The 22508-nt window shown below is 64.7% G+C and overlaps 1 protein-coding gene across 2 annotated transcripts; it reads left to right on the top strand.

The window, feature by feature from the left end:
* The first annotated feature begins 1502 nt into the window (after positions 1-1502).
* TERT (telomerase reverse transcriptase) lies at positions 1503-21470 on the top strand. 2 transcript variants are annotated; one of them, XM_057541224.1, is made up of 16 exons: positions 1503-1721; positions 1827-3189; positions 6870-7065; positions 8269-8449; positions 9334-9513; positions 10144-10302; positions 12866-12961; positions 13467-13552; positions 14326-14439; positions 14856-14927; positions 16628-16816; positions 18291-18417; positions 19060-19121; positions 19804-19928; positions 20732-20869; positions 21367-21470. In XM_057541224.1, exons 1-16 carry the CDS (start codon positions 1503-1505, stop codon positions 21468-21470), a joined length of 3411 nt encoding a protein of 1136 aa, XP_057397207.1. The 2 variants fall into 2 exon arrangements, with proteins under 2 accessions (XP_057397207.1, XP_057397208.1); XM_057541225.1 differs by lacking the exon at positions 16628-16816.
* The last annotated feature ends 1038 nt before the right edge of the window (positions 21471-22508 follow it).

The raw sequence follows: 22508 nt of genomic DNA, 5'->3' as shown, positions 1-22508 counted from the left end.
TTATTCACACTGCTTCTGTTTCTTCTTTAACAAAAAAAAATTTTGTTTTCCACGCTGGTTTCTCCGGTTTCTAGTTGTTGGAAAAGAACAAATTTCCCAAAGCTGTCCCAAATCCTCTACTGGCAGAAACAAGCGAGTCTCAGAGAGCTCGCGGTGCTCATGCAGTGGACTTCCAGGAGAGCCACCCTTAGTCCCGCGGGTTACGAGCCAGGCAGACCAGAGCGAGCGGGATGAATGTGAGACGGCGTCGTCGACGGAGGGGTAGCGGAGGCCTGTTTACGCCGTGAAGACAATCAATTTCTGACCATGCTTCTTAACGTTGTGAAAGGCTAACATTTGTTCAGCCGCTCAGTGTTTGCCAAACTCAGGTGCATCGTCCCCGCAAGCCTTCCAAGACCCAGAAGCTTCCCATTTCTTAGGACTCAACCTTGAAGGACCTGCAGCGTCTGGGCTTGGGTGAAATGTCATTAGGGTGACTGCTCTGAATTGCCTGGTTCGCATGACCAGCCGGTGTCAGAACTGTGCCCCAGGCCTGGGGAGGGTCTCTGCGGCTGGGCTGGAAGGCGGGGCTCCTGCTCTTCCTGGGGCCGCAAGCCTGGGGGCGGGCCCTTGACCTGTCCAGTCTCACCTTCCTCCTGGTGCCTGTGGAGGAAATGGCAGCTCTGGGTATGGAGGGAGGCCATGGGCAGGTGCCAGGAGCCTGCAGGTGGTGCCCCAGGGAGCCCGCGGCTCCACTTCTCCCCTTCCTTCGCCCAACCCATCAGGTGCGTGATTAATAGGGAACCGATTTGAGGATTTTTGGTTTCGGTGGGGATCCCAGAAGAACTCAAAAAGAGAAACTACAGCCTGGGGTCAGGGAGACCAAGCCAGTGGGGTAAGTGCTGACCACTGCCTGCTGACCGCTGCCCGCCGACCGCTGCCTGCTGACCGCTGCCTGCTGACCACTGCCCGCCGCCGGAGCCGGGCAAGAGCTCCAGGAGCCCCACCGCGGGCCGGTCCAGGTCCAGGATGCGCCTGCTCCCTTGGTTTCCCTAGGCCCGCCGGGCAGGGGCGGTGGTCCATTCTCTCCCTTGCACATCATTACACATTCGCTGCCATGAGTCCCTGCTGGACCCCAAAGCATCCCTCACTGCCCGGTCACGGCCCACGTGAGAAAGTAACACACCAAAAGGACCCGCTCCGCGGGGGCGCAGAATGCACCAGGTCCCCCAGGGACCCCACGTTATGGTCCCTTCCCTCGGTACCATAGACCTCTCCTCTGTGCGACCCTCGCAAGACCCCTGCGCCCTTGGAGGGGTCACGGCGTGTGGGTGGGGACACCGCCCGGAGCAGCTGCGCGGTCGGAGCAGGTTTTCGTAGTACCTGGGCGCAAACACCTCTCGGGCCACACCCGCGGCCCGCAGGGTGAACCAAGGGCGGGGCTGCGGGGCTCCCGCGACCCCGCCCCTTCCTCCTCCCGACCCCGCCCCTTCCTCCGCGCGGACCCCCCCCTTGCTCCGGTGATGCCGCGCGCGCCCAGGTGCCGGGCGGTGCGCGCCCTGCTGCGGGACCGCTACCGGCAGGTGCTGCCGCTGGCCACCTTCGTGCGGCGCCTGGGGCCCGAGGACCGGCGGCTCGTGCGGCGCGGGGACCCGGTGGCCTTCCGCGCGCTCGTGGCCCGGTGCCTGGTGTGCGTGCCCTGGGATGCGCAGCCGCCCCCTGCCGCCCCGTCCTTCCGCCAGGTGGGCTGCCTCCGGGGACTCCGGTCGGGCCCGCCGCGGTGGTGGTGGAGGGGGTGGGGAAGGACGTACCTGCGTCCCCAGCGACTCAGGAGCCCTCCCCCGCAGGTGTCCTGCCTGAAGGAGCTGGTGGCCAGGGTCGTGCAGAGGCTCTGTGAGCGCGGCGCGAGGAACGTGCTGGCCTTCGGCTTCGCGCTGCTGGACGGGGCCCGCGGCGGGCCGCCCGTGGCCTTCACGACCAGCGTGCGCAGCTACCTGCCCAACACGGTGACGGACACGCTGCGCGGCAGCGGCGCGTGGGGGCTGCTGCTGCGCCGCGTGGGTGATGACGTGCTCACCCACCTGCTGGCGCGCTGCGCACTCTACTTGCTGGTGCCCCCCAGCTGCGCCTACCAGGTGTGCGGGCCGCCGCTCTATGACCTCTGCACCGCCGCCGCGGCGCGGCCCACGCGACGCGCGGGCGGAACCCGGACTGGCCTCGGACTCACGCGCCAGGCCGGGAATGGCGGCGACGGGGAGGCCGGGGGATCCCGGGAGCTGCCGGCCAAGGGCGCGAGGCGGCGTCGGGGCGGCGCGAGGGGCCGTCCGTCTCCAGCCAAGAAGCCCAGGCATGGCCTGGAGCCTGAGCGGGGTACCGAAGGGCAGGCGCCCGGGGCCCACCTGGGCAGGGCGCCTGGGCGGAGCGACAGCGATCCCCGCGTGATGACACCTACCAGAGCCGCTGCGGAAGCCAAGTCTCGGGAGGGCAACGTGCCCAGGACCCGTCGCCCCTTCCCGCTGGTGGGCGGCGAGAGGGGTGTTCGCTCCCCATCCTGGCGACCGTCACATCCCCAGGGCGAGCCCGGTCCCCGAGCGTGGGCTGAGACCAAGCAGTTCCTCTACTGCTCGGGGAGCAAAGAACGGCTGCGCCGCTCCTTCCTGCTCTGTTCCCTGCCTCCCAGCCTGGGGGGCGCCCAGAGGCTCGTGGAGACCATCTTTCTGGGCTCTGAGCCCCGGCCCCCAGGGGCTCCCCGCAGGATGCGCCGCCTGCCCGCGCGCTACTGGCGGATGAGGCCGCTGTTTCGGGAGCTGCTTAAGAACCACGTGCGGTGCCCCTACGGCGCGCTCCTCAGGGCGCACTGCCCACTGCCGGCCTCCACCAGCCCGGCGGGGCCAGGCTATCAGAAGAGCCCCGGAGTGGGCGCCTGCTCCGGGGAGAGCCCAGCCGCTGCCCCCGAGGGGGACGCGGGCTCGCGACGCCTGGTGCAGCTGCTCCGCCAGCACAGCAGCCCCTGGCAGGTGTACGGCCTCCTGCGGGCCTGCCTTCGCCGGCTGGTGCCCGCCGGCCTCTGGGGCTCCCGACACAACGAGCGCCGCTTCTTGAGGAATGTGAAGAAGCTCGTCTCCCTGGGGAAGCACGGCAAGCTCTCACCGCAGGAGCTGACCTGGAAGATGAAGGTGCAGGACTGCGCCTGGCTGCGCGGGAGCCCAGGTGAGGACCCCGACCTCGGGACCTCGAGCGCGGCAGGGCCTTCTCCGTACCTCGCTCGGGGGGCAGGGGGCTTCTTGGTGGCTGTCGGGGGGCTCCATCTGAGTTCTCTGCCTCTGTCCCCCCCTCCCGTCCAGTTTGCATAAATCTCCCGACGTTCATGGGCTCAGGCAGGTTCTGGGCGCTGGGGAGGGGCGGTGAGCGGGCCAGACACGTGGTCTAGGGCTGCACCAACAGACGGAGGTCAACAGGAGGTCCTGTGAGCGTGTCGGCGGGTCATTCATAACCCTTTTTGACATCAAGGTTTATCGCCTTGGCATGGTGCCCCGCGGATAGAAATGGGGGCTGGGCCCAGAACCCCGTTTATGGGGTCGGGAGGTGAGGCTCCTGGGTCCCCCGCTGGATCTGGGCAGCCCATACGCGGATCCGGATGTGAGTTCTAATTGTGCCTCTGCTAGGCCGGGGCCAGGCAGGCGGGAGGAGTGAAAAGACCGTGTCCTTGAGCAGGGCCCCGGCATCACCAGGGGTCGAAGGGGAGCATCCGGACGCCGTCCGCTGTCCCAGGGCAGTGGGCAGCCGCTGTGGGTGCTGGCAGGACTTTTTGTGAAGCTGAGCCTGCGGTGTCCCTCCCACTGTGGTGGTCTGGGTTTGATGTTGGGCTTCCTCCGGCCCAGCCGCTCGCTGTCAGCCCCGCCTCGGTCAGCACCCTCCTTGTCAGGGCGGAGCCAGGAGTGAAAGGCCCAGCACCCTCCCTGCTCTCCCTGTGTTTGACCAGCCCACGCTCCTAAGATGATCACGACTTCTAGAAGGAAGTCATCTGTGAGAGCCAGGCTTGCCCCCCGCCTCCCCCGTGCGTGTGACAGTCCCCAGGTGGGGGCCCCAAAAATCGCGACTGTGGTGGCCTCAGGTGCGGCCGGGGCACGCCCTTTCTGGCTTCCCAAGAGACCCCAGGGGCAGGTGACGCGGACAGTCAGGGTGACCTTCAGCAACTTGGTTTAAAAAAATGTTTTAATTGTGGGAACGTAACATGAGACCTACCCTCTTAAACAACGCTGAAGCGGACAGCACGGTATTGCCCAGTGTACGCTCGGTGTCCTACAGCAGATCTCCAGAAACTTTGCATCTTGCGTGACTTTTACACCCCCCGGGCGGCAGCTCCCCGCACGTGGGACGCCGTGGATGAGTCTCCAGGAGGCGGGCTCAGGAGACAGGCCCTCACCTGACCCCTTTGTGCTAGTGGGGCCCCAGCCCGCTTTGTGGAAGGCGGCTCTGAGTTCTGTGCTCTGGCCCCGATTTCAGACGGGGTCCCCGTGCCCCTCGAGCTGCAGGCACTGAGGAGGTGGTGTTTTCCCAGGCGACTGGGCCCCGGCCCCTGGACCTCCCGGGACCTGCTCACCTGAGCTGCGCCCCTGGCCATTTGCTCCTTTCCCTGGCCTCGGCCACGCCTTCTGCCCGCTGGCTGAATAAATGCTGCTCTGAGCCTCGGCTCTCCGAGGTCACCCCTTCCACCCCCTCCTGCCGGAACGCTGCCCCCTCTGCACCGGCCAGGTGCTCCGTCCACAGCGCCAGCCTCCTCTGCCTCTGCTGAGGCCATTGCCCTGCCCGCCATACTGCCCACTGATACCTGTCAGCTCCCTGATGCCCAGCCCCGGAGGCCAGACAGCTGGCTGTCCACATCTGGGGCCACGTGTCACTAGAGACGCCACCAGAAGGACTCCTGCTCGCTGCCTTAGCCTCTGGTTGGCCCGTCCTGTCCGCCTACATCCGACCACGGTTGCTTTTCCTGAGCTGTGGGGGGGGAGCGTCCCCCCACTCCCGCCCCTGAGCCCCATGGACCTGAGGAGTGGCTGTGATGTCTCAGCGGGGTGTCGGCCTCTCAGTGTCCCCACCTCTCTCCTCCTTGGTCACCTGCCGCCCCTCCGACTCCCGGGCTGTGCGTTTCCCCAGCCCCGCGATAGCTGCCCCGTGTTTATATCAGCCGCTTTTCGGTGTTTTCTGTTTCTACTGTGATTTCTCCTTTGATCTTGGAGTTATTTGGATGATTATTTTTTATTTTCCGAATGTGTGGCAGTTTTAAATTGCCTTTTACTGTTGATTTCTGACTCAGCCGTGTGCAGGTCCGTAGGACCACGGTGGCCTGGAGCCCCTGGAGACTGGCTTGGTCTCGTGTGCGGCGTTTGCACTAACGGTTCCCAGGCGTTCGCAGGCCGGGGTGGGTGCTGTGGTCACCACGTCAGGTGCCGCGCAAAACGTGTGTCCTTCCAGATGCCGCGACGCCGAGGGTACACGGCCCCCTGGGGTGGGTGTGTCCTTTCCTTCTTGTCCCGCTGGTCTGCACGATGGGTTGTGTTAGCTGCAGGCACATTTTAGACTTACTCTTCCTCATGAATGTCTAGTGGCTCTTTTTACCGTAAAGTGTGTTTACCTGCCTTCCCGTTGGTTAGTATTTCCTGCTTGTGTCGTTTTTCGTTACTTAGTTTTTATCTTCAACCTGTTCGTAACCTGAGGATACGTGGTTTAGGTGTCTTATCAACAGCACTGAGCTGACGTTTTACGTTTATTTTCAGTCCATTCTGACAGTCTTTACCACTTACCTGGAGTAATTTTTTTTCATTTTCTGTGATGGTAGGCGAGTGTGGATGCATTTTTTCACCTTGCAGTTTGTCCCCCTCTTCCGTGTTGTTATTCCTCGTTTCCTGATGTGCATTTTCTCACGTGTGTGTGGTGCGTTGGTTTTGCTTCCAGGGTTAGCTTTGTATTCTCCACTTACCCCCTCTGGGTGGTTGGTTACCTTGGGAACCGTGTAAGGGCTTTGCGTGTTGGAACCAGATCACTCTTGAGCTGTTCCCTCCACTAACCCGGTTGTGTTCCAAGTTAGATGCTGCTGGTACTGTTTCTACAGTCGATGTTTATGTAGCTTCATCCCCCCTTCTCTTCTCCTTGCTCACCGTTCATTCTCCTGCCCCAGACCTGCCTCTGGGGCCCCTTTCTTCTCCTCTGTGTTTCTTTCACGCCGGTTACGGGTGGTAAAGCCCCGGCTCTGTCTGCACTGAGCCCCCCCGGCAGCCTGGTGACAGCTCTCGAGAGGCACCTCTGCTGGAGATGTTATCGAGTGCACAGAATAAAATGCAGAGGACCACAGGGGAGAGCACTCACCTTGGCCCGTGGTTGGGTCCGGAGCCCCGCGGCGTCGGGCGTCCCTCGGCGTGTGGCCGCGTCTGCTTGCCCGCGGTGTTCAGCCTGGAAAACCCCAGGCGTTTCTGGCTCTTGCCACCCGGGGGCGATGCCTAGACTGCACGCCAGCCCCCACCGCACGTCCCCCGTGTGGAGCGCGGTGTCTGCTCCCTCCAGCCTGTGCGTAAAGGGGACAGAGGATGAGGTGCCGCATCGTCGCTGCCCAGTGGAAACAGAACGTGAGCTACATACATTTCAGATTTTCCATAGCCCCAGTAAGAAGGTAAAAAAGGAAAGGTGAAACTAACTTAAAGACATTTTTTATCAAAGCCCAGTGATCCAGCATCATCACTTTAACATGCAATGGGGGAAGCGTCGTTGCTGAGATACCCGCGTTCTCCTCTGCCCGAGGCGCCGAGTCGTGGCACGTGGGCCGCACGTGCAGCCGTCCAGGCCCGAGGGGCCACTCAGGCAGCACGTGGGGCGAGCGCCGGCCTCTCTCCTCCCAGGGGCTCGCTGCATCCCGGCCGCCGAGCACCGTCTGCGCGAGGCCGTCCTGGCCAGGTTCCTGTGCTGGCTGATGGGCGCGTACGTGGTCGAGCTGCTCAGGGCATTCTTCTATGTCACGGAGACCACGTTCCAGAAGAACCGGCTCTTCTTCTTCCGGAAGCGCGTCTGGAGCCAGCTGCAGAGCATTGGCATCAGGTACGGCCATCGGGAACCACGGCCTCTCCCTGCCCAGGGCTCCTCACCCGGCTCCTCCAGGGACCCCGCCCTCGGCACGGACTCCTGAAACCCCCTTCTTACCTGAAAGCCGGGGGCTTGGGCTGGATGGTCTGTGGGGTCTAGGAGTCTGTCTGGACTGAAACAGTACGGGCGGGCCGCTTACTTCCCCCTGGCACGTGGGCCCGGTACTGTTTAATCTGCACAGAACAGATAGGATGACGCGAGATGACAAACCCGCCTATTTGACGCCGTGCAGTGGAGCGCGTCTGGGGCAGAGGCGTTGCCGTGAAGCAGGCCTCCCAGGGGCTGAATGGCCGTGGGGTGGCCGTGAGCTTTGTCTCAGTTGCTCACTGACTGTCTTACGTCCATTTTGAAAGACTGGGCAGGTGTCAGCTGGATTGGGATCCAGCCAGGATGGATGGGGTGACAGCCCGAAAGCCACGGGCCGGGCCTGGCCGAGGCACCCGGTGTCCGAGGGCTCAGCTGTGCACCTGCGCCAGAGCCGTGCCCTGCGCCCTGCGTTAGGACGTCTGTGGAGGGAGCCGGGCCGGGGTCCCTGAGTGCACGTGCTGCGGCCCGTGTCCTCCTGTGTCTGGTGGGGGGAGGCTCTGGAGGCCTTCATCGTGGTCTTGAGTGAAGGCGCCCCGTTTAAGTATTTCACACCATGTGATCCAAAGCGGCCGTTTAGGCTCTCCTTGTGGGGCCCTGGGGCCCGACCCCTGCCTGGTGGGGGTTTGAATCCCACGATGGGCTGTGCTTGGACCCACGCTTCACCCCTGGGGCCACCGGCCCAGCCAGCATCCTCACCCCAGAGGCCAGGAGGCGGGGGCCACCCAGGCCCTCCCTGTGGGTGGTTTTGGGCTAAAGGCTGAAGGTCACAGGTAACAAGGAGCTGGCAGGCCCATGGGGGACAGTTCTGTTCCTCGGGGGGATACGCTGAGCACTCCCTGCCCATTCTGTGTGGAGGAGGGCGGGGTCTCTGGCCCACGGGTCCCGGCCTGCACCAGCCAGGGCTCTGTCCGCCGGGAACCGGGTGTCCTGGCCCTGCTGAGGAGGGGCCTCCAGCAGACCCCCGGCCACCCTGCAAGTCTGGGGTGCTGGGCATGGGTTCAGCCGACTTCTTGGGCGCTGGTGGCTGCCATGCTTGCCCGCCCCGGCTTCCCACGGGCACCTCTGTTTCAGACAACACTTAGAGCGCGTGCAGCTCCGAGAACTATCCGAGGCAGATGTCAGGCGACACCAGGAGGCCAGGCCGGCTCTGCCGACGTCCAAGCTCCGCTTCGTCCCCAAGCCCAGCGGGCTGCGGCCCATCGTGAACATGGGCGACGTCGTGGGAGCCGGGAAGTCGCACAGAGACAGGAAGGTCACCGCTTGTGCCGCTTTTAGGCAAAGTGCATTTGAACCCCAGGCCTGGTGGGTGTAGTCAGAGTCTCGGGGGCCAGCAGCCCCGGTGAGGCCATGGAATGGTGGGGTGCCGTGGATGGGGGTTCCCGGGCCCAGAGAAGGAGCTCCCGGGAAGGCCAGTCCTGTGAGGTGCTGGATGGGCTCCGGGAACCCTCTGTGGCCCTGGCGCCTGGAATCCTCCGGGGATGGGGTCGGTGTGCTCTCCGGGGCAGAGGGACCACACGATAGCTGTCACCAGCCTGCCAGGGTCCCGAGGACCCCCGTAGGACCTCGCCCCCATGGTTAGCCCCCGTGACTGCTCTCCCCGCCACGGCACCTCTGCCTCACCAGCAGCTCTGACCCCTTCCATGCGCCTCCCTGTAGGATTTGGGGGTGATTTGGGGGTGATTCCACCGTTAGTGAGAAAGAGAAGCTGTCGCTGCTGATGGGGGTTTGGTCCATGAGCGAAGACAAAGTGCTCGCCCAGTGGGGCTGGGGTCCGCTAGGAGGTGGTGCCCCCCTCTCCGCTGGGGCTGGGGTCCCCCAGGAGGCAGCACCCCTCTTCGCTGGGTGGGGGGACCAGGTAAGTAGAGGGGACCAAGGGTGTAGCTAGTTGCATTTTTCCACATGTGGTGTCCATGATCCCAGGACGGGTCCCTGGGGAGACCCTGGGGTCTGGGGTGGGCGTGGGTGGGGCAGCCATCTGGCCCTTCGGCGGTCCGGGGTAGGCGGGGTAGGCGGGGGTGGCAGCGGGGGCGGCACAGAGCGGGGGCCTGCCTCTCGTCCCAGGGGGCTGTCTGACCCCACATCCCCTTTGTCTGGGGCCCCTCTGGTGACACCGCCCGTCCTGGGCTGGGCCTGTAGGTCCAGCATCTCACCTCCCAGGTCAAGACCCTGTTCGCTGTGCTGAACTACGAGCGGCTGAGGCGCCCCGGCCTTCTAGGGGCCTCCGTGCTGGGCATGGACGACATTTACAGGGCCTGGCAGGCCTTCGTGCTGCCCCTGCGGGCCCAGGGCCCGGTGCCCCCGCTCTACTTCGTCAAGGTGGGCACCCAATTCCCACCCCCCACCAAGGGAACCGGCCCTGCAGGTGACCCCTCGCGTCAGGCCCCCGCCGGTGTGGGGAGTGGCCAGCCTTTTGCAGTCCCGTGTTTGCCAGAACGAGTCACCCCTTGGTGGAGCTGCGTCCGTGTCCCACAGATTCTCCTGTGAGCGGGAGGGCAGGGGACCCCATCTCCATTTGGGGGTGCCTGGCTCCCAGGGGCAGAGGCTTTGTGCCTTCCCCTCTGGAGTGGACTCCGTGACTGCACCCCAACTCCACGGGAGCTCCTGCCCTCGGGGTCCCCTTCAGGGAGGGAAACACCTACTCAGGCCCCAGCGCCGGGTGCCCTGGTACCCTGGTCATCCGCCAGGGGCCTCCTGGTCCCCAGCCTGCAGCTCAGAGAGAGGGGCGAAGACCCGCCCTGAGGGTGCTTAGAGTCCGGGGGAAGTGGGTATCTCAGCGGGAGCCCCTTGGGGATGGGGACGGGACAGTGTGAGGGGAGGTCCAGGGTCTCCCCAGTCCCCTGGTGTACGATTCACCCCAGGGTTTGCTGACCGCAGGTCAGAACCAGAAGGACCCGGGAACTCGGGGCCCAGGTGAGCGCGTCCTCAGGCACTTCGGTTCCCATGTAGGTGGACGTGGCGGGGGCGTACGACGCCCTCCCCCAGGACAGGCTGGCGAAGGTGATAGCCAACGTGATCCGGCCCCACGAGAACTCGTACTGCGTGCGCCAGTACGCCGTGGTCCAGAGGACTGCCCGCGGACACGTGCGGAAGTCCTTCAAGAGACACGTAAGCCCCACGGGAGGCGTGTTCGGTGGGGCGGAGCGCGCTCTGCGGGAGGCGCGCGCTGGGTGGTGGGGGGCGTGGTCTGCGGGAGGCGCATGCGCCGTGGCGGTGGCGGTGGCGGTGGCGGTGGGCGTGCTCGGCGAGCCCCCTCACCCCGCGCGCGGTCGTTTTCTTCACTCTTGGTGTTCCCGTCGGGTCCTGTCCTCCCGCTGCCCCTTCACAGCCCCGGGGCCCCGACTGCACACCGGGCTGAGCAGAGAGGAGGGACCCTGGTGGCAGCAGAGCCAGGCGTGTTTCCGTGGTGTCCCCCGGCCACGCAGCAGGGCCGCGCGTGCGCCATGGGAGGGGAGGTGCCACAGGGCGCGTCGCCCGGGACTCCTGGGCCGCGCTGCCGTCCGTGTGTGCGCAGTGGGGGAGGGCGGAAGGGCAGCCCCTCGCCGCAGCCGCCTGGGGCCTCCGGCCCAGGCAGGGCTGGGAGGGGACAAGGGCATTCGGTTGACCCCGAGGCCATCAGGGTGGGGGGTTTCCTAGCGCTTGTCGGGAAGGCTTTCGGACCACCTCCCCACCCCACCCCGGCCGAAACAGCGTGTGTACCGAGGTGGGGGCGGTGTGGGAGTTCCCCCAGAACTTCTTAGAAGAGGCGCGTGTGAAGACCCCAGGACAAGGCGCTGGTGAGCGTGGTTTGCGAGTCCTGAGTGTGCGACGCAGGGATCTTGGGTTTGTGGACCGGGATGAAGCCTCCTCCGCTTCACGGTCCAGAACAGCAGCGCCCGCGGGACTCCCTCCCGCCCCCGGGGGCCACCTCTCCTACCCCGAGCACGGCGACACGCTCGTCTGTCTCTAACTCTGTAATGTGAAATCAGGGAAACCCTGCCCTCCTGTCCGGTTTCCGCCGCGTCTGGGGTCCAGCCGCCCAGAGCAGCCTCTCCGTGTTCCGTCCGCGGACGCCGTGCGCGGGGAGGTCTCGCCTTCCGCTGGGTGGGCGTTTGCCGGTTCCTCTTTGGACGTGAATGAGGCCGCTGCCTCATCTCCGTGATGTGCTCTTTCGGAAACAAAGCCCTCGTTGCCGTGGGCGGATTCCAGGCTTGTGTAGTTTCAGGAGATGTTGCCCAAGAGGTTCCAGCGCGGCTGCAGGCGCTGCAGGGGGGCCCTGGCGGCGGTATTGGTGGTACTAAAAGACCAGGGCTGCAGCTTGCAGCCCGGCCGCCCGGTGGGTCAGCGCAGTCCTGTCTGTGGAACTCGGTCTGGGGAGATCCGGTTCTGGGCACCTTGTGTACCGGCCACGTGGCTGTCCTCTCATGGGGCGCTGCTGCCAGGCTGTCTCCTTGGTCGTCCATCTTAGGGGATCTTCCCACGTTCTGGGGACAAGTCCTTGGGCAGCTGTGGGCTCCCAGGCGCCTTCTCGGCCTGTCTCGCCTTTTCTTTTGCAAGTGGAGTCTCCACAAACACATCCTTTGTCTTGATGGATACAGTTTATCCGCAGCTTGGGGCTGAAGCCGTGTTGTGCTTGAGCAGCCTACGTGCCAGGCTACTTGACCTTGATGCTCCTTTACAATGTTTCTCGTTAGAGCTGCGGCGTTCAGCCCAGGGTCCGTTTTGAGTTAATTTTGACGCTGCTGCTTTAACGTGTTCAGTCTCTGCCGGAATCTGGGCGTTTACAGACCCGTCTTCTGGTTCACTCACCTTCTCTTTTCTGTCTCTGATTTTAAACCCATTTAGGAAATTCTTAATTTTAGCCAGCCTATTTTTCAGTTTTAGAAATCCATGTGAATTTTCTCACAGATTCCAGGGCTCTGGTTACGTCCTCCATCTTTTTCTTTGTTTTGTTAGCAGTGTTATCTTGAGTGATTTTAAAATTCCAGAAAGTCGATACCAGCTCGCCTGCAGGCAGGTTTCTGTCGTGTCTGTTTCTGCTGTTTTGTGGGTGGTTTTGGCCACACAGGCCTATTCTATAGTTTTTGGAATTTTATCACGGTGTGGCAGACTTTGTAAATAGGGATTTTAACTTTGTAAATAGGGATTTTAATGTAAGGGGATTGCGAGCTTTTCTCCAGAGCGGGTGGTATTTTCCTGGCAGTGGTGGAGCCGTGACCTTAGTCCTGCGGGGCCCATTCTAGGCAGTGTGGTGCCTGGTCTCCCTCACTTGGCCCAGTGGGGTCCCCTCGGGGCTGGGCGTGGCTCTGGGGGCGTGTGCTGCTGAGGGTGCTCTCTCTGCAGCCCCTCCCCCGGGAACTGCCCCTCAGTCCCAGCTGCTTCGTGGCTCTGAACCCCAACATCTTCAGCCTCAGAGCCCCCACTTTCTGCTCGGGCTTCACCTCCCGCGGTGGATACAGGCCTTGGGGAGAAGTCGGGGTGAAGGTGGGATGCACCCCGAGGGCTGAGACCCCAGCCCGCCTGCGTCCCGCCTCCCCAGCGTCCCCAGGCGGCCCTGCTCTGCATCTCATCCCTGGTCGTAGCGGCCAGGGCGGGGCCTCCCAGGCTCTGTTCCCTGTTCTGAGGGTGCCCTTGCTATCGGGGCTTGGGGAGGGGGGCTGCACCCGCCTCACTCCGTCTTCCTGGCCAGCAGGTGTCCACCTTCACGGACCTCCAGCCTTACATGAGACAGTTCGTGGAGCACCTGCAGGCGACCGGCTTGCTGAGGGACGCCGTGGTCATCGAGCAGGTCAGTGTGGGTGCTCGCTCACTGCTGGGTCCGGGGCAGCTGTGGGCACCCTCCGTGGCTGGCAGAGACTTGCACCCGCTTTTGGCCACATTTTCCCTCTTTCTGGGCCTCACGCACCCTCTGCCGCCTGCCCGCAGCTCCTGTGAGATTTGCTGTACATCTTCGCTCTCGGTGTTGGTCTCGAGGTCACACGAAGGCGAGTCCCCTTCCTCTAGGAGGACAGAGAGGGCGTGCCCCGTAGACCCGCCTCGAGCTAGCCCACCGAGTGACCCGTTTCCTTGTGTGAGCAGGGTGTCCCCATGCCATCGTTGCCAGCAGTGGGTCGGCCCTCGCGGTCCCCGTGCTTTGTGCACGGTAGTCTCGGAGCGACCCTGCCACCACGTGAGGCTCCCAGACACCAGGCGCCTTCCTTTGGGTCCGGGGCCCCCACCACGCGCCGGCCGGCTGGCCCGCCGGCTGGCCCAGGGCAGCATCCACGCTGGTGAACGCCCGCCTGCCTTCGCAGAGCTGCTCCCTGAACGAGGCCGGCGGCAGCCTCTTCGAGCTCTTCCTGCGCCTGGTCCACAACCACGTGGTCAGGATCGGGGGCAGGTGAGTCCGGACCCCCCAGCTCCCCCTCATCAGCCCCCGGACAGGCACTGCGGCCGTGCGGCCGGGTGACAGAGCAAGGCTCCCACGGTTGTGGGAGGTCCTCGCATTCAGAAGCCGGCAGATAATTGTTTTAACGTGTTTGGAACCAAACCGGCCTGGGCGAGTGCCTGTGTGAGACCCCGTGTGCGACCGAGGAGAGCAGTGGCCCTGGGGCTCACGGCCACGGTCGCTAGAGGTCAACCTGGACTGTGGGGCCTTCTCGGAGGTCGTTAACCGTGGGCCAAGCTCAGGAGACTTTCTAGTTAAAGGGTGTATTTTCATTATCCTTATATTCTCAGTAATTACAGCACTTACTGAAAGATAATTACATTAAAATATTAAAAAACATGTACACCCTTGGGAGGCACACGTGCCAACTGCACAGCAGGGCGAATTTTGACAAAGGGGACACGTCTGCACGTGCGTGTGAACGGCACCAGGTGGGAAGAGAACTTTCTCCACGGGACAGGCCACGCCTGTGGCCCCTGGCTCCTCCCCGGGGGCACCACCACCCGCTGTGACCTTCGTGGAGAGGGGTCGCGCCACGTGTGACCGAGGCATGGCAGGGCCTCGCGGGGGAGCATGATAAATCGTGATTCACGTTCCCCCAGGCGGGTGTGGCGTGGGCACGCGTGTGCATGTGTGTCTGTGCTCCACGTCTGTGCATGTGTTTACGACATGAGCATCAGGCCCACCATGGCTGGCCCACCTTTTAACAACGTCCTGCCCCCCAGGTCCTACATCCAGTGTCAGGGGGTTCCCCAGGGCTCCATTCTGTCCACCCTGCTCTGCAGCTTCTGCTACGGAGACATGGAGAACGAGCTCTTCCCCGGAGTCCAGCGGGACGGGTATGGACCCCTCTGTGTTGGCGGATGTTGCCTTGCTTGGGGCCTGTTTGTATTTTGGGTCCTGGATGTAGACGGGGCCTCACCCTTTCTTCTCGTAACGGCGCACAGGAGGTGGTCAGCAGGCCTCAAGCGGGGAGTAAACGTGGCTTTCTGCGTGGCCGGGGCTTCGGACCAGCGCCAAGCTCATGTGTTTCCGGCCCGATTGCAGGGCCCCTGCTCGGCATCCCCAGCTGGAGCCGAATCCCACAGAAACCAAAGTCTTTGGTTAGATTCTTTGGAGAAGGTCACTTTATCCGTGTCCATGTGAATTCAGACATTAAGTTTTTCAACGTTTGCCCCCGTGGGAGGACGTTGCTTGTGGGCGTAAAGCAGTGCATTCAGGGTCTCCCCTCATCTTGGGGTCAATCCGTGTCCAGGGTGCTCCTGCGCTTGGTCGACGACTTCCTGCTGGTCACCCCTCACCTGACACGAGCCAGAGCCTTTCTCAGGTAAGGTCCCCCACGCGTGTGTCTCTGCAGGCGCTTTTTGGCCCACGTACGACGGATGGGACCTGTGTGCGAACACCCGTGCTCCCCACGCATCTGCGCATCTCTGGGGAGTGTCACGCGGTGCGGCCCCGCGGCTCTGAGAGCCCAGAGTGCCGTTGCTTCCTCCTGTCGCTGGCGTGGCCGTCAGGACGCAGGTGCCACCCGCAGGAGCACAGCTCAGGCAGCGGGGCCGAGTCCGCAGAGGCTCCTTGGAGGTTCCGCGCCCATGATGCGCTGGTGGTGGACGGAGCAGAGGCTGTGCGCTGCGCACCACGGGGGACGGAAGAGAAGAGGCCTGCACGGCTCACCCGCGGCTTCCCCGCGGAGAACATCTGAGAGAGCGGGGAATTCAGACGTGTCAAGAAGGAGGGGTTACCAGGCGTGGGGATCGTGCCCAAAGTAAACCCGGCACCTGGGACCCTCTGGGCTGCGGCCGCAGTGCCCCATCCGTCCCGGGAGTCTGGGGGCTTCTTTCAAAGCGTGGTTTTCCAAGGGAGAAGAAAGTTCAAAACTGAGCCCTCAAGGCGTCCCCGCCTGACACTTTGGTCACTTTGGTCGCTGGGCTGCCTTTGGAGAAACCCACCTGGACAGCACCCGCGTATCGCGTGTCTGCCTGCGGGGTAGCCCAGGCCTGAAGCCTGTAGAGTCTGCCCGCTGTGGTGCTCTGGGGCTCCCTATGGCAGCCCCAGCACAGGACTGCAAACGTAAACTCGTCAGGTAAATCCAGCGTTGCATCCGGGTCCGCAGGGGCACCGGCCACGGTTGGAGGGCTCAGTGGCCACACGTGTCCAGTGGCCACTGGAGGGGACAGCGCAGAGGTCGTCGCCTCCGTCATGGGAAGTTCTGGGGGCGGCGCTGCCCTGTGGTCATGGGGCAGGGAGGTAGCTCTGAGCGTGCCTGTCGGGTCCCACCAGGGGGCGCAGCAGACAGGCGCACGTCCAGGAGACGTCCTGCGAGGAGTTGGCTCGCGCGATGGTGGGGCTGGCTGGGCAGGTTTGAAACCCGGGGGCGGGCGGCAGGAAGGGCAGGTGCTGGGGCTGCAGTCTGTGGGCGACCCCCGCCGTCAGGACACCCCCGTTTGGCTCTCAGGGCCCTTCCCCGATGGGTGAGCCCGCCCCACTCTGGGAAGTGGCCTCCTGTAAAGCCGGCTGGTTGCAGGTGTCAGGCCCACCTACAGACCCCCTGGTCTTACCCAGACTCGAGTTTGCACACCTGGGGACCGCAGCTTCGCCAGGTGGACACATCAGCTGGCCGTCACAGGGAGGACCCATCCCTCGGACTCTGCCTGCCCTCCGAGCCCCGTGTCCCCCGGGTCCCAGCTGGCTGCCCAGCTCAGTCGCTCACCCGTCTTACCTGGAGGGTCAGCCTGGCGTCCCCTCGTCCTTCAGGACTGGCCCTTGGGGCTTCCGTGCTCCCCTCCCCTGCTGCCTGCCTCTGCCCTTGCTGGCCTGGCCACCCTGGCCTCTGATCGTTGGCACTTGTTTGCCCAGAAGCCTGGAGGCCAGAGCAGGGCTGTGTCTGGCCTTCCTCGCGTGCCCGTGGTCCCAGCCCTCCGTTCCCCGCCTGCCTCGCTGGGCTGTTAGGTGACGTTGACCCGTGCCTCCGAGACCCGCGGGTGGCGTCCCCTCCGCCCGGTGGCTGACGTGCCCCCCCTGCTGCAGGACCCTGGTCCGCGGCGTGCCCGAGTACGGCTGCCTGGCAAACCTGCAGAAGACGGTGGTGAACTTCCCCGTGGAGGACGGCGGCCTGGGCGGCCCGGCCCCCCTGCAGCTGCCGGCGCACTGCCTGTTCCCCTGGTGCGGCCTGCTGCTGGACACCCGCACCCTGGAGGTGCGCGGCGACCACTCCAGGTGAGCGCCCCGCCACGCAGCTCCGTGCGTCCTACTCCCGCACGGCAGGGCCCGAAGCCCCAGCGGGTCAGAGGCCAGCGGTGGGCACTAGGGGATGGGCTCTTTGGGGGAGCAGCGTTCCGGGCGCTTTTTGGTTTTTTGTTTTTTTGGCTGCGTCGGGTCTTGGTTGCGGCACGCGGGATCTTTCGTTGCAGCATGCACGCTTCTCTAGTTGTGGCCTGCAAGTTTCTCTCTCTCTAGTTGTGGCGCGTGGGCTCCGTAGTTTGCGGCATGCGGGCTCTCTCGTCGAAGTGCGCGAGCTCAGCAGTTGTGGCGCACGGGCTTAGTTGCCCCGCAGCGTGTGGGATCTTAGTTCCCCAACCAGGGATCGAACCCGCGTCCCCTGCATTGGAAGGCAGATTATTTACCACTGGACCACCAGGGAAGTACCTTCTGGGCATTTTTGATAAAAGGAAATCGCGTGGCAGACTCGGGGGCATGGCATGTTCCACCGGGAAGTGTGTGGATCTGAACCAGAGCTTCCAGGACCTGCCAGACAGGGGTCCCCGTGGTCTCACTGGACACCAGGATTCGTGGTCACCTCTGGCCCGTCGGGGAGCAGGGCTGTCGTGCGTGTGGCCTGCTCTGTTCACAGTGTCTTGGGTCCCTGCCTCGGTTGGCTCAGGCTGCTGTAAAAAACACCACGGACATTTCCGTTCTCTCGGTCCTGGAGGCTGGAAGCTGAGGTCCAGGTGTCGCAGGCTGGTTTCTCCTGGGGCATCTCCTGTGTGTGCGTGTGGACGCATCTGCTCCCCAAGGCCTCACACGGTCACCCTCTGTGTTCAGCGCCTCAGTGTCTCGGGACACCAGTTCCATTGGATTAGGGCCCCACCTTTATGATTCCATTTTGCCTTAATCACCGTCTTAAAGGCCTTATCCCCAGACAGTCTCGGGGGCCAGGGCTTCAACCTGTGAGTTTGGGGGATGCAGTTCGGCCCCTGACAGCCCGTGCCCCCACCTCCCCCACACTGAGCCTGAGAGCACGCAGCCCAGCCTCAGGCTTTGCGCAGACGGAGGGACTCACGATGCGCCGTGGACGCAGGAACCTGGGCTCTTTCGTGAATAAAAAGCGCAGGCGTCAAGACGGTGGTGGATGGGTGTGCCCGTCCTGCGCTGGTAACCCGGTTCTGCTGGAGCCCTCGGGGCTGCAGCTGGTCCTCCTCCAGGGGTGCTCCCGGGAAGACGCAGGTGCAGACGCGTTCCACGCGCGGTTCACGCGTCCGTCTGCTGCTCCCGCCGCCCCCTCATGTCCGGGCACCGACCACGCTGGTCAGTCGTGAACTGTCCACCAGGTTGTCTGGCTCCCCATGAAGCTGTGACCGTTTGGGGGACGGGCGCCCGTTCCGGCCCAGCGCAGCTGATGGGCTGGACGTGTGTGGCGGTCAGAGTGTGAAGTGGACACACGTGTTTCCTGGAATCCCACGCTGTCTCACAGTTACGCCGGGACCTCGATCCGAGCGAGTCTCACCTTCAACCAGGGCTTCAAGGCTGGGAGGAACATGCGTCGCAAACTCTTGGCGGTCTTGCGGCTGAAGTGCCACGGGCTCTTCCTGGACCTGCAGGTGTGCGGGCTGCCCATGGGCGGCTGGGGCTGCAGAGCGCAGAGGGCAGCTGGCATCACCTGGGGGTCTGCGCGCTTCGTAGATCCTGGGGGGTCGTGTGTGTCTGCTCTTGTGTGCAGGCGCGTGCATGTGTGTGGCAGCACGTCAGGCATCACATACGTGTGCACTCACGTGTACGTGTGTGTGAACGAGCGTGTGCCTGCGAGTATGCGCAGGTGTGTAGTGTGTGTGGGTATGCGTGCATGTGCCTGTGTGCGCAGGTGTGCACTGTGTAGGTGAGTGTGCGTGTGTGTGTCCCGGGCCCCCGGCCCTCACCCTGCCGCCTGGCTGCCCCCCCTTCGCCTGGGCCCCTCCTCACAGGCTGCGGGGCCCAGGACCGCTATGGCCTCAGCGCTGCAGCCGCGGGGCCCAGGCCGTCGTCCAGCCGGGCTGGGCTCTCCCCCCTTGTCCTTCCCGCAGGCCTGACTCCACCGCAGCCGCTGAGGGGCCCCAGTGAGGACCTGGCGGGTTTCACGGGAGAGGCTGATGGATTCTTATCGAGATGGTCCTTTTTCTTGTTCTGTTTGATGGGGCAATAAAGCAAAAGACAGAAACTCAAACGCCAGAGGTATCGCCAACATTTCTTTTTCCTTATGACTCCAGGTGAACAGTCTTGAGACAGTTTTCACAAACGTTTACAAGACATTCCTGCTGCAGGCCTACAGGTGGGTGCACGGGGCGGCTGCCCCACGAGGGAGGTGGCGGCCTCGCCCTGGGGGGCACGCTGCCCCCGGGCCCGCGAGGAAGCAGCGTCCGTGTCTCAGCGGCAGACACCGCCTCTCCGCAGAGTCCTCGTCAGCTCTGGAGGCGCTGCTCCGGGCACCAGACGGTGCTGGGAGGCCAGAGCGGCCCGGGGTGGCCGGAGTGCCTGTGCCGGCCCTTCCTGCAGCGGGAGGAGGGCTGCGGGGCGGGAGGAGGGCAGCCGCAGGCGGGAGGAGGGCTGCCGCGGGGCGGGAGGAGGGTGGCCGCGGGGCGGGAGGAGGGCAGCCACGGGCGGGGGCGGGTAGGAGAGCAGAGGGCCAGTCGGTGCGCAGGAGCGTGTGTGGTCCCGAACCCTCAGGTGCCCCCAGGAGGGACGGCGGGATGCAGCTCCCGGTCAGTCCAGCGACTCTTCCGGAATGTTCCCTGCCCTTGGGTGGCTCTGCGGCCCCCCTCCGAGAACCAGGGCCGGGCAGGTGACCGTGGAGGCTGGTGCTTGTCCATCTTGGGGAGGTGGACCCCGTCCTTCATTAACCGCGCCGGCTGGCCTCGGGGACCCAGAGGCAGGCTTGCCGCCCGTGGTCTCCAGGGAGCCCTGCCCCGGGCAGCCTGGGGAGGCTGGGCCCCTGACGGAGCTGACACCCCCAGGTTCCACGCGTGCGTGCTGCAGCTCCCGTTTCAGCAGCCAGTCAGGAGGAACCCCTCGTTTTTCCTCCGGGTCATCTCTGACACCTCGTCCCGCTGCTACGCCCTCCTGAGAGCCAGGAATGCAGGTGTGCACAGGCGACCAGGGTACGGCTGACGGGCCGAGGGGTCACCCCCACGCACTCCGTCCTGTGCCCGTCCCGGGTCCCTCGCGCCCCGCGGCCACCGCAGCACCTGCCTCTCCAGCGGCCACAGCAGAGACGGGGCGCCGGGGCGCCTTTAGCTTGCTAGCAGCTCGCCGCCGTCCGCCGCGTGCCTGGAGAGTGACGTGGTGCTTGGGGGCAGCTGGTGGCCCCCCCCAGCTCGCTCCGCCCGCTCCCGGGCAGGCCCTCCTCCCCTGGGGCTCTGGGCCCTTGCGTCAGTCCAGGCCAGGGTCCGCAGGAGGCCCTGGGCCACCGCTGCCCACCTCAGGGAGGAGCCAGGGAGGGGCACCCGCGCCAGCCGCGCGCCCATCTGCTTTGGGTTCACCGCCCCTGGGCTCGGCCTCCTCCGGGGCGTCCCCACCTGAACGCTCCCGCTGGAGCCCCTGCGTCTGCACCTGCGGCCTCGTCCTGGGCGTTTCCGATCTGTCTGAGGTTCAGGCCGTGCGTGTCTCTGAGGTCCTGGGTGTAACAGGCTTTGCCCTTCGTCACGTCTGTTTGTGGAGGTTTCTTGGAGAAGTTGAAGAAAACGTCTCAGTTTTCAGAATTCCTTGGTGCTCGTGTCGGGGTGGCCCCTGAAATGAAGTGGCCAGTCTCCCCGCCGCCGCCCCCAAGACCCCACTCAAGCCATCACCCCCGGCAGGAGGGCAACGTCTGGGGCCCCTGGTATCCCCGGGGTGGAGCACTGGGGCGGGGCTGGCGGGGCCTCAGCCTCTCTTCGTGTCCCCCAGGGATGTCACTGGGGGCCAAGGGCGCCTCCGGCCCGTTTCCTTCCGAGGCCGCGCAGTGGCTCTGCTTGCACGCCTTTCTGCTCAAGCTGGCTCGTCACCGCGTCACCTACAGCTGTCTTCTGGGGGCGCTGCGGTCAGGTAGGCGTGGGTGGAGTGCAGAGCGCCCCTTCGTGAGGTGCAGGCCCTGCCCTCCGGTGTTGGGGCCCCTCCGTGTCTGAGGGGCAGGCGGGCGGGTCTCGGAGCCCCCAGGTGAGGGGTGCGGGTGCCCCGGGGGTTACAGGCCCCCTCGCTCATCCAGGGGCCTGGCATGACCACCCGGTCTCGCCGCCTCTCTGCCGCCCCTTGGGTCCTCGTCCTCCGTCTCCCCTGCAGCCCCCCACCTGCGTGTCCTTCCTCGCACCCCCGACCCAGCTCCCCGTCGGGCCTCTGCCTGACAGCCCCCGTGCCCCCGGCAGGGGTGGGGTGCTTGCTCCCTCCTGAGGTGCCCACCCCAAGCCCGCCTGCACACGGGTGCTTGGCAGTGTAAGTGCCTGCTGGTCTCAGCGGTGCCCCGGGCCCTGGGGAAGGGCGGTCTCTGGTTCCTCCGGGGCGTGGGTGGGGGGTGTGGTGGTCTGACTTCAGTCACTGCCTTGCAGCCAGAGCCCGACTGTGCCGGCGGCTCCCCAGGGCCACTCTGGCCGCCCTGGAGGCAGCAGCCGACCCGGCCCTGACCGCGGACTTTAAGACCATCTTGGACTGACGGCCAGCCCTGCTCACAGCCTGGGCTGGGCTCTGGAGCCCTGTGGGAGGGGGCCAGCTCCACAGCAAGGCCTGGGCCCTCCCCCGAGACCCCGGGAGGGGTCGGCCCCCAAGTCCTCAGGGAAGCAGGGCCCACGCGCCGTGGCCTTTTCATGACGGGGTCCGTTTTCCAGCTGCTGACTACCAGGAAGAGGCAGGTGGGAGAGCCGGGCATCGGGCGTCAGGCGTCTGGACGGGGCGGGGGGGACCTTTGTCACCCCGTCCCCTCGCTGCAGGGGCTGCCCCGGTCTGGAGCGATGGCACGTGTGTCCCCGAGGGCACGGGGCGGCACGTGGGGCTGAGTGGCAGGCGTGGGCTCCTTCCTGCTGACCTGTGCAGTCAGTGCCCAGCTCAGCCGTTCACACCCATCTCGGGAGCAGTGCCTGCCCCGGGCGCCTCCGCCGGCTGCATCCACGGTTCACGCCCCATGGTGCTTTCCCCAGAAGCGAAGGGCCCAGTCAGCTGTTTGAGGCCCGGTTCCTCCCGGCCCCGCCCTTGCTTCTGACCTCGCCTGTCCCTAAGCTCTGGACCCTTCCCGGCTGGTCCCCTCTCAGCACACGGCCCGGGTCATCCTGACTGCGCTCCTGTACCGCCTCCTGCCCCCCCCCACCCTGCCACCCCAGTGCAAGGAGCCTTTGCTGATTGTTTTCACAGCTTACAACTGTTCTCTCAATGTTTGTATTAAAACGCGTACTAGTAAGTACTGTGTTCTGCAATTATAAACACGTGCACCTGTTGGGGTGCGAGATACACGTGGGTCCTCGGCCTGGCGGGAGTCGGAACAGGGTTCCTGGGGTGGGGATGTGGAGGGAGGGGCGGGTGGCTCAGCGAGGGCGCCCCCACGGGACCCGGCCCAGCACCCACCGCTGCCTGCAGCCAGCTCTGGCCAAGCTCCGTGGACACGTGGGAGAGGATAGACAGGAAAGTTCTGAGGACGTCAGGATTCCTCCTGAGCATGTTTCTCCTCTGCCCGTTATCTTCTCAGTGGACCATGGGATTC

This window comes from Balaenoptera acutorostrata, chromosome 2 (genome assembly GCF_949987535.1).
Source record: "Balaenoptera acutorostrata chromosome 2, mBalAcu1.1, whole genome shotgun sequence".
Classification (NCBI taxonomy): Eukaryota; Metazoa; Chordata; class Mammalia; order Artiodactyla; family Balaenopteridae; genus Balaenoptera; species Balaenoptera acutorostrata.
The sequence above is the reverse complement of the archived record's forward strand: the minus strand, read 5'-3'. Positions and strand labels throughout refer to the sequence as shown.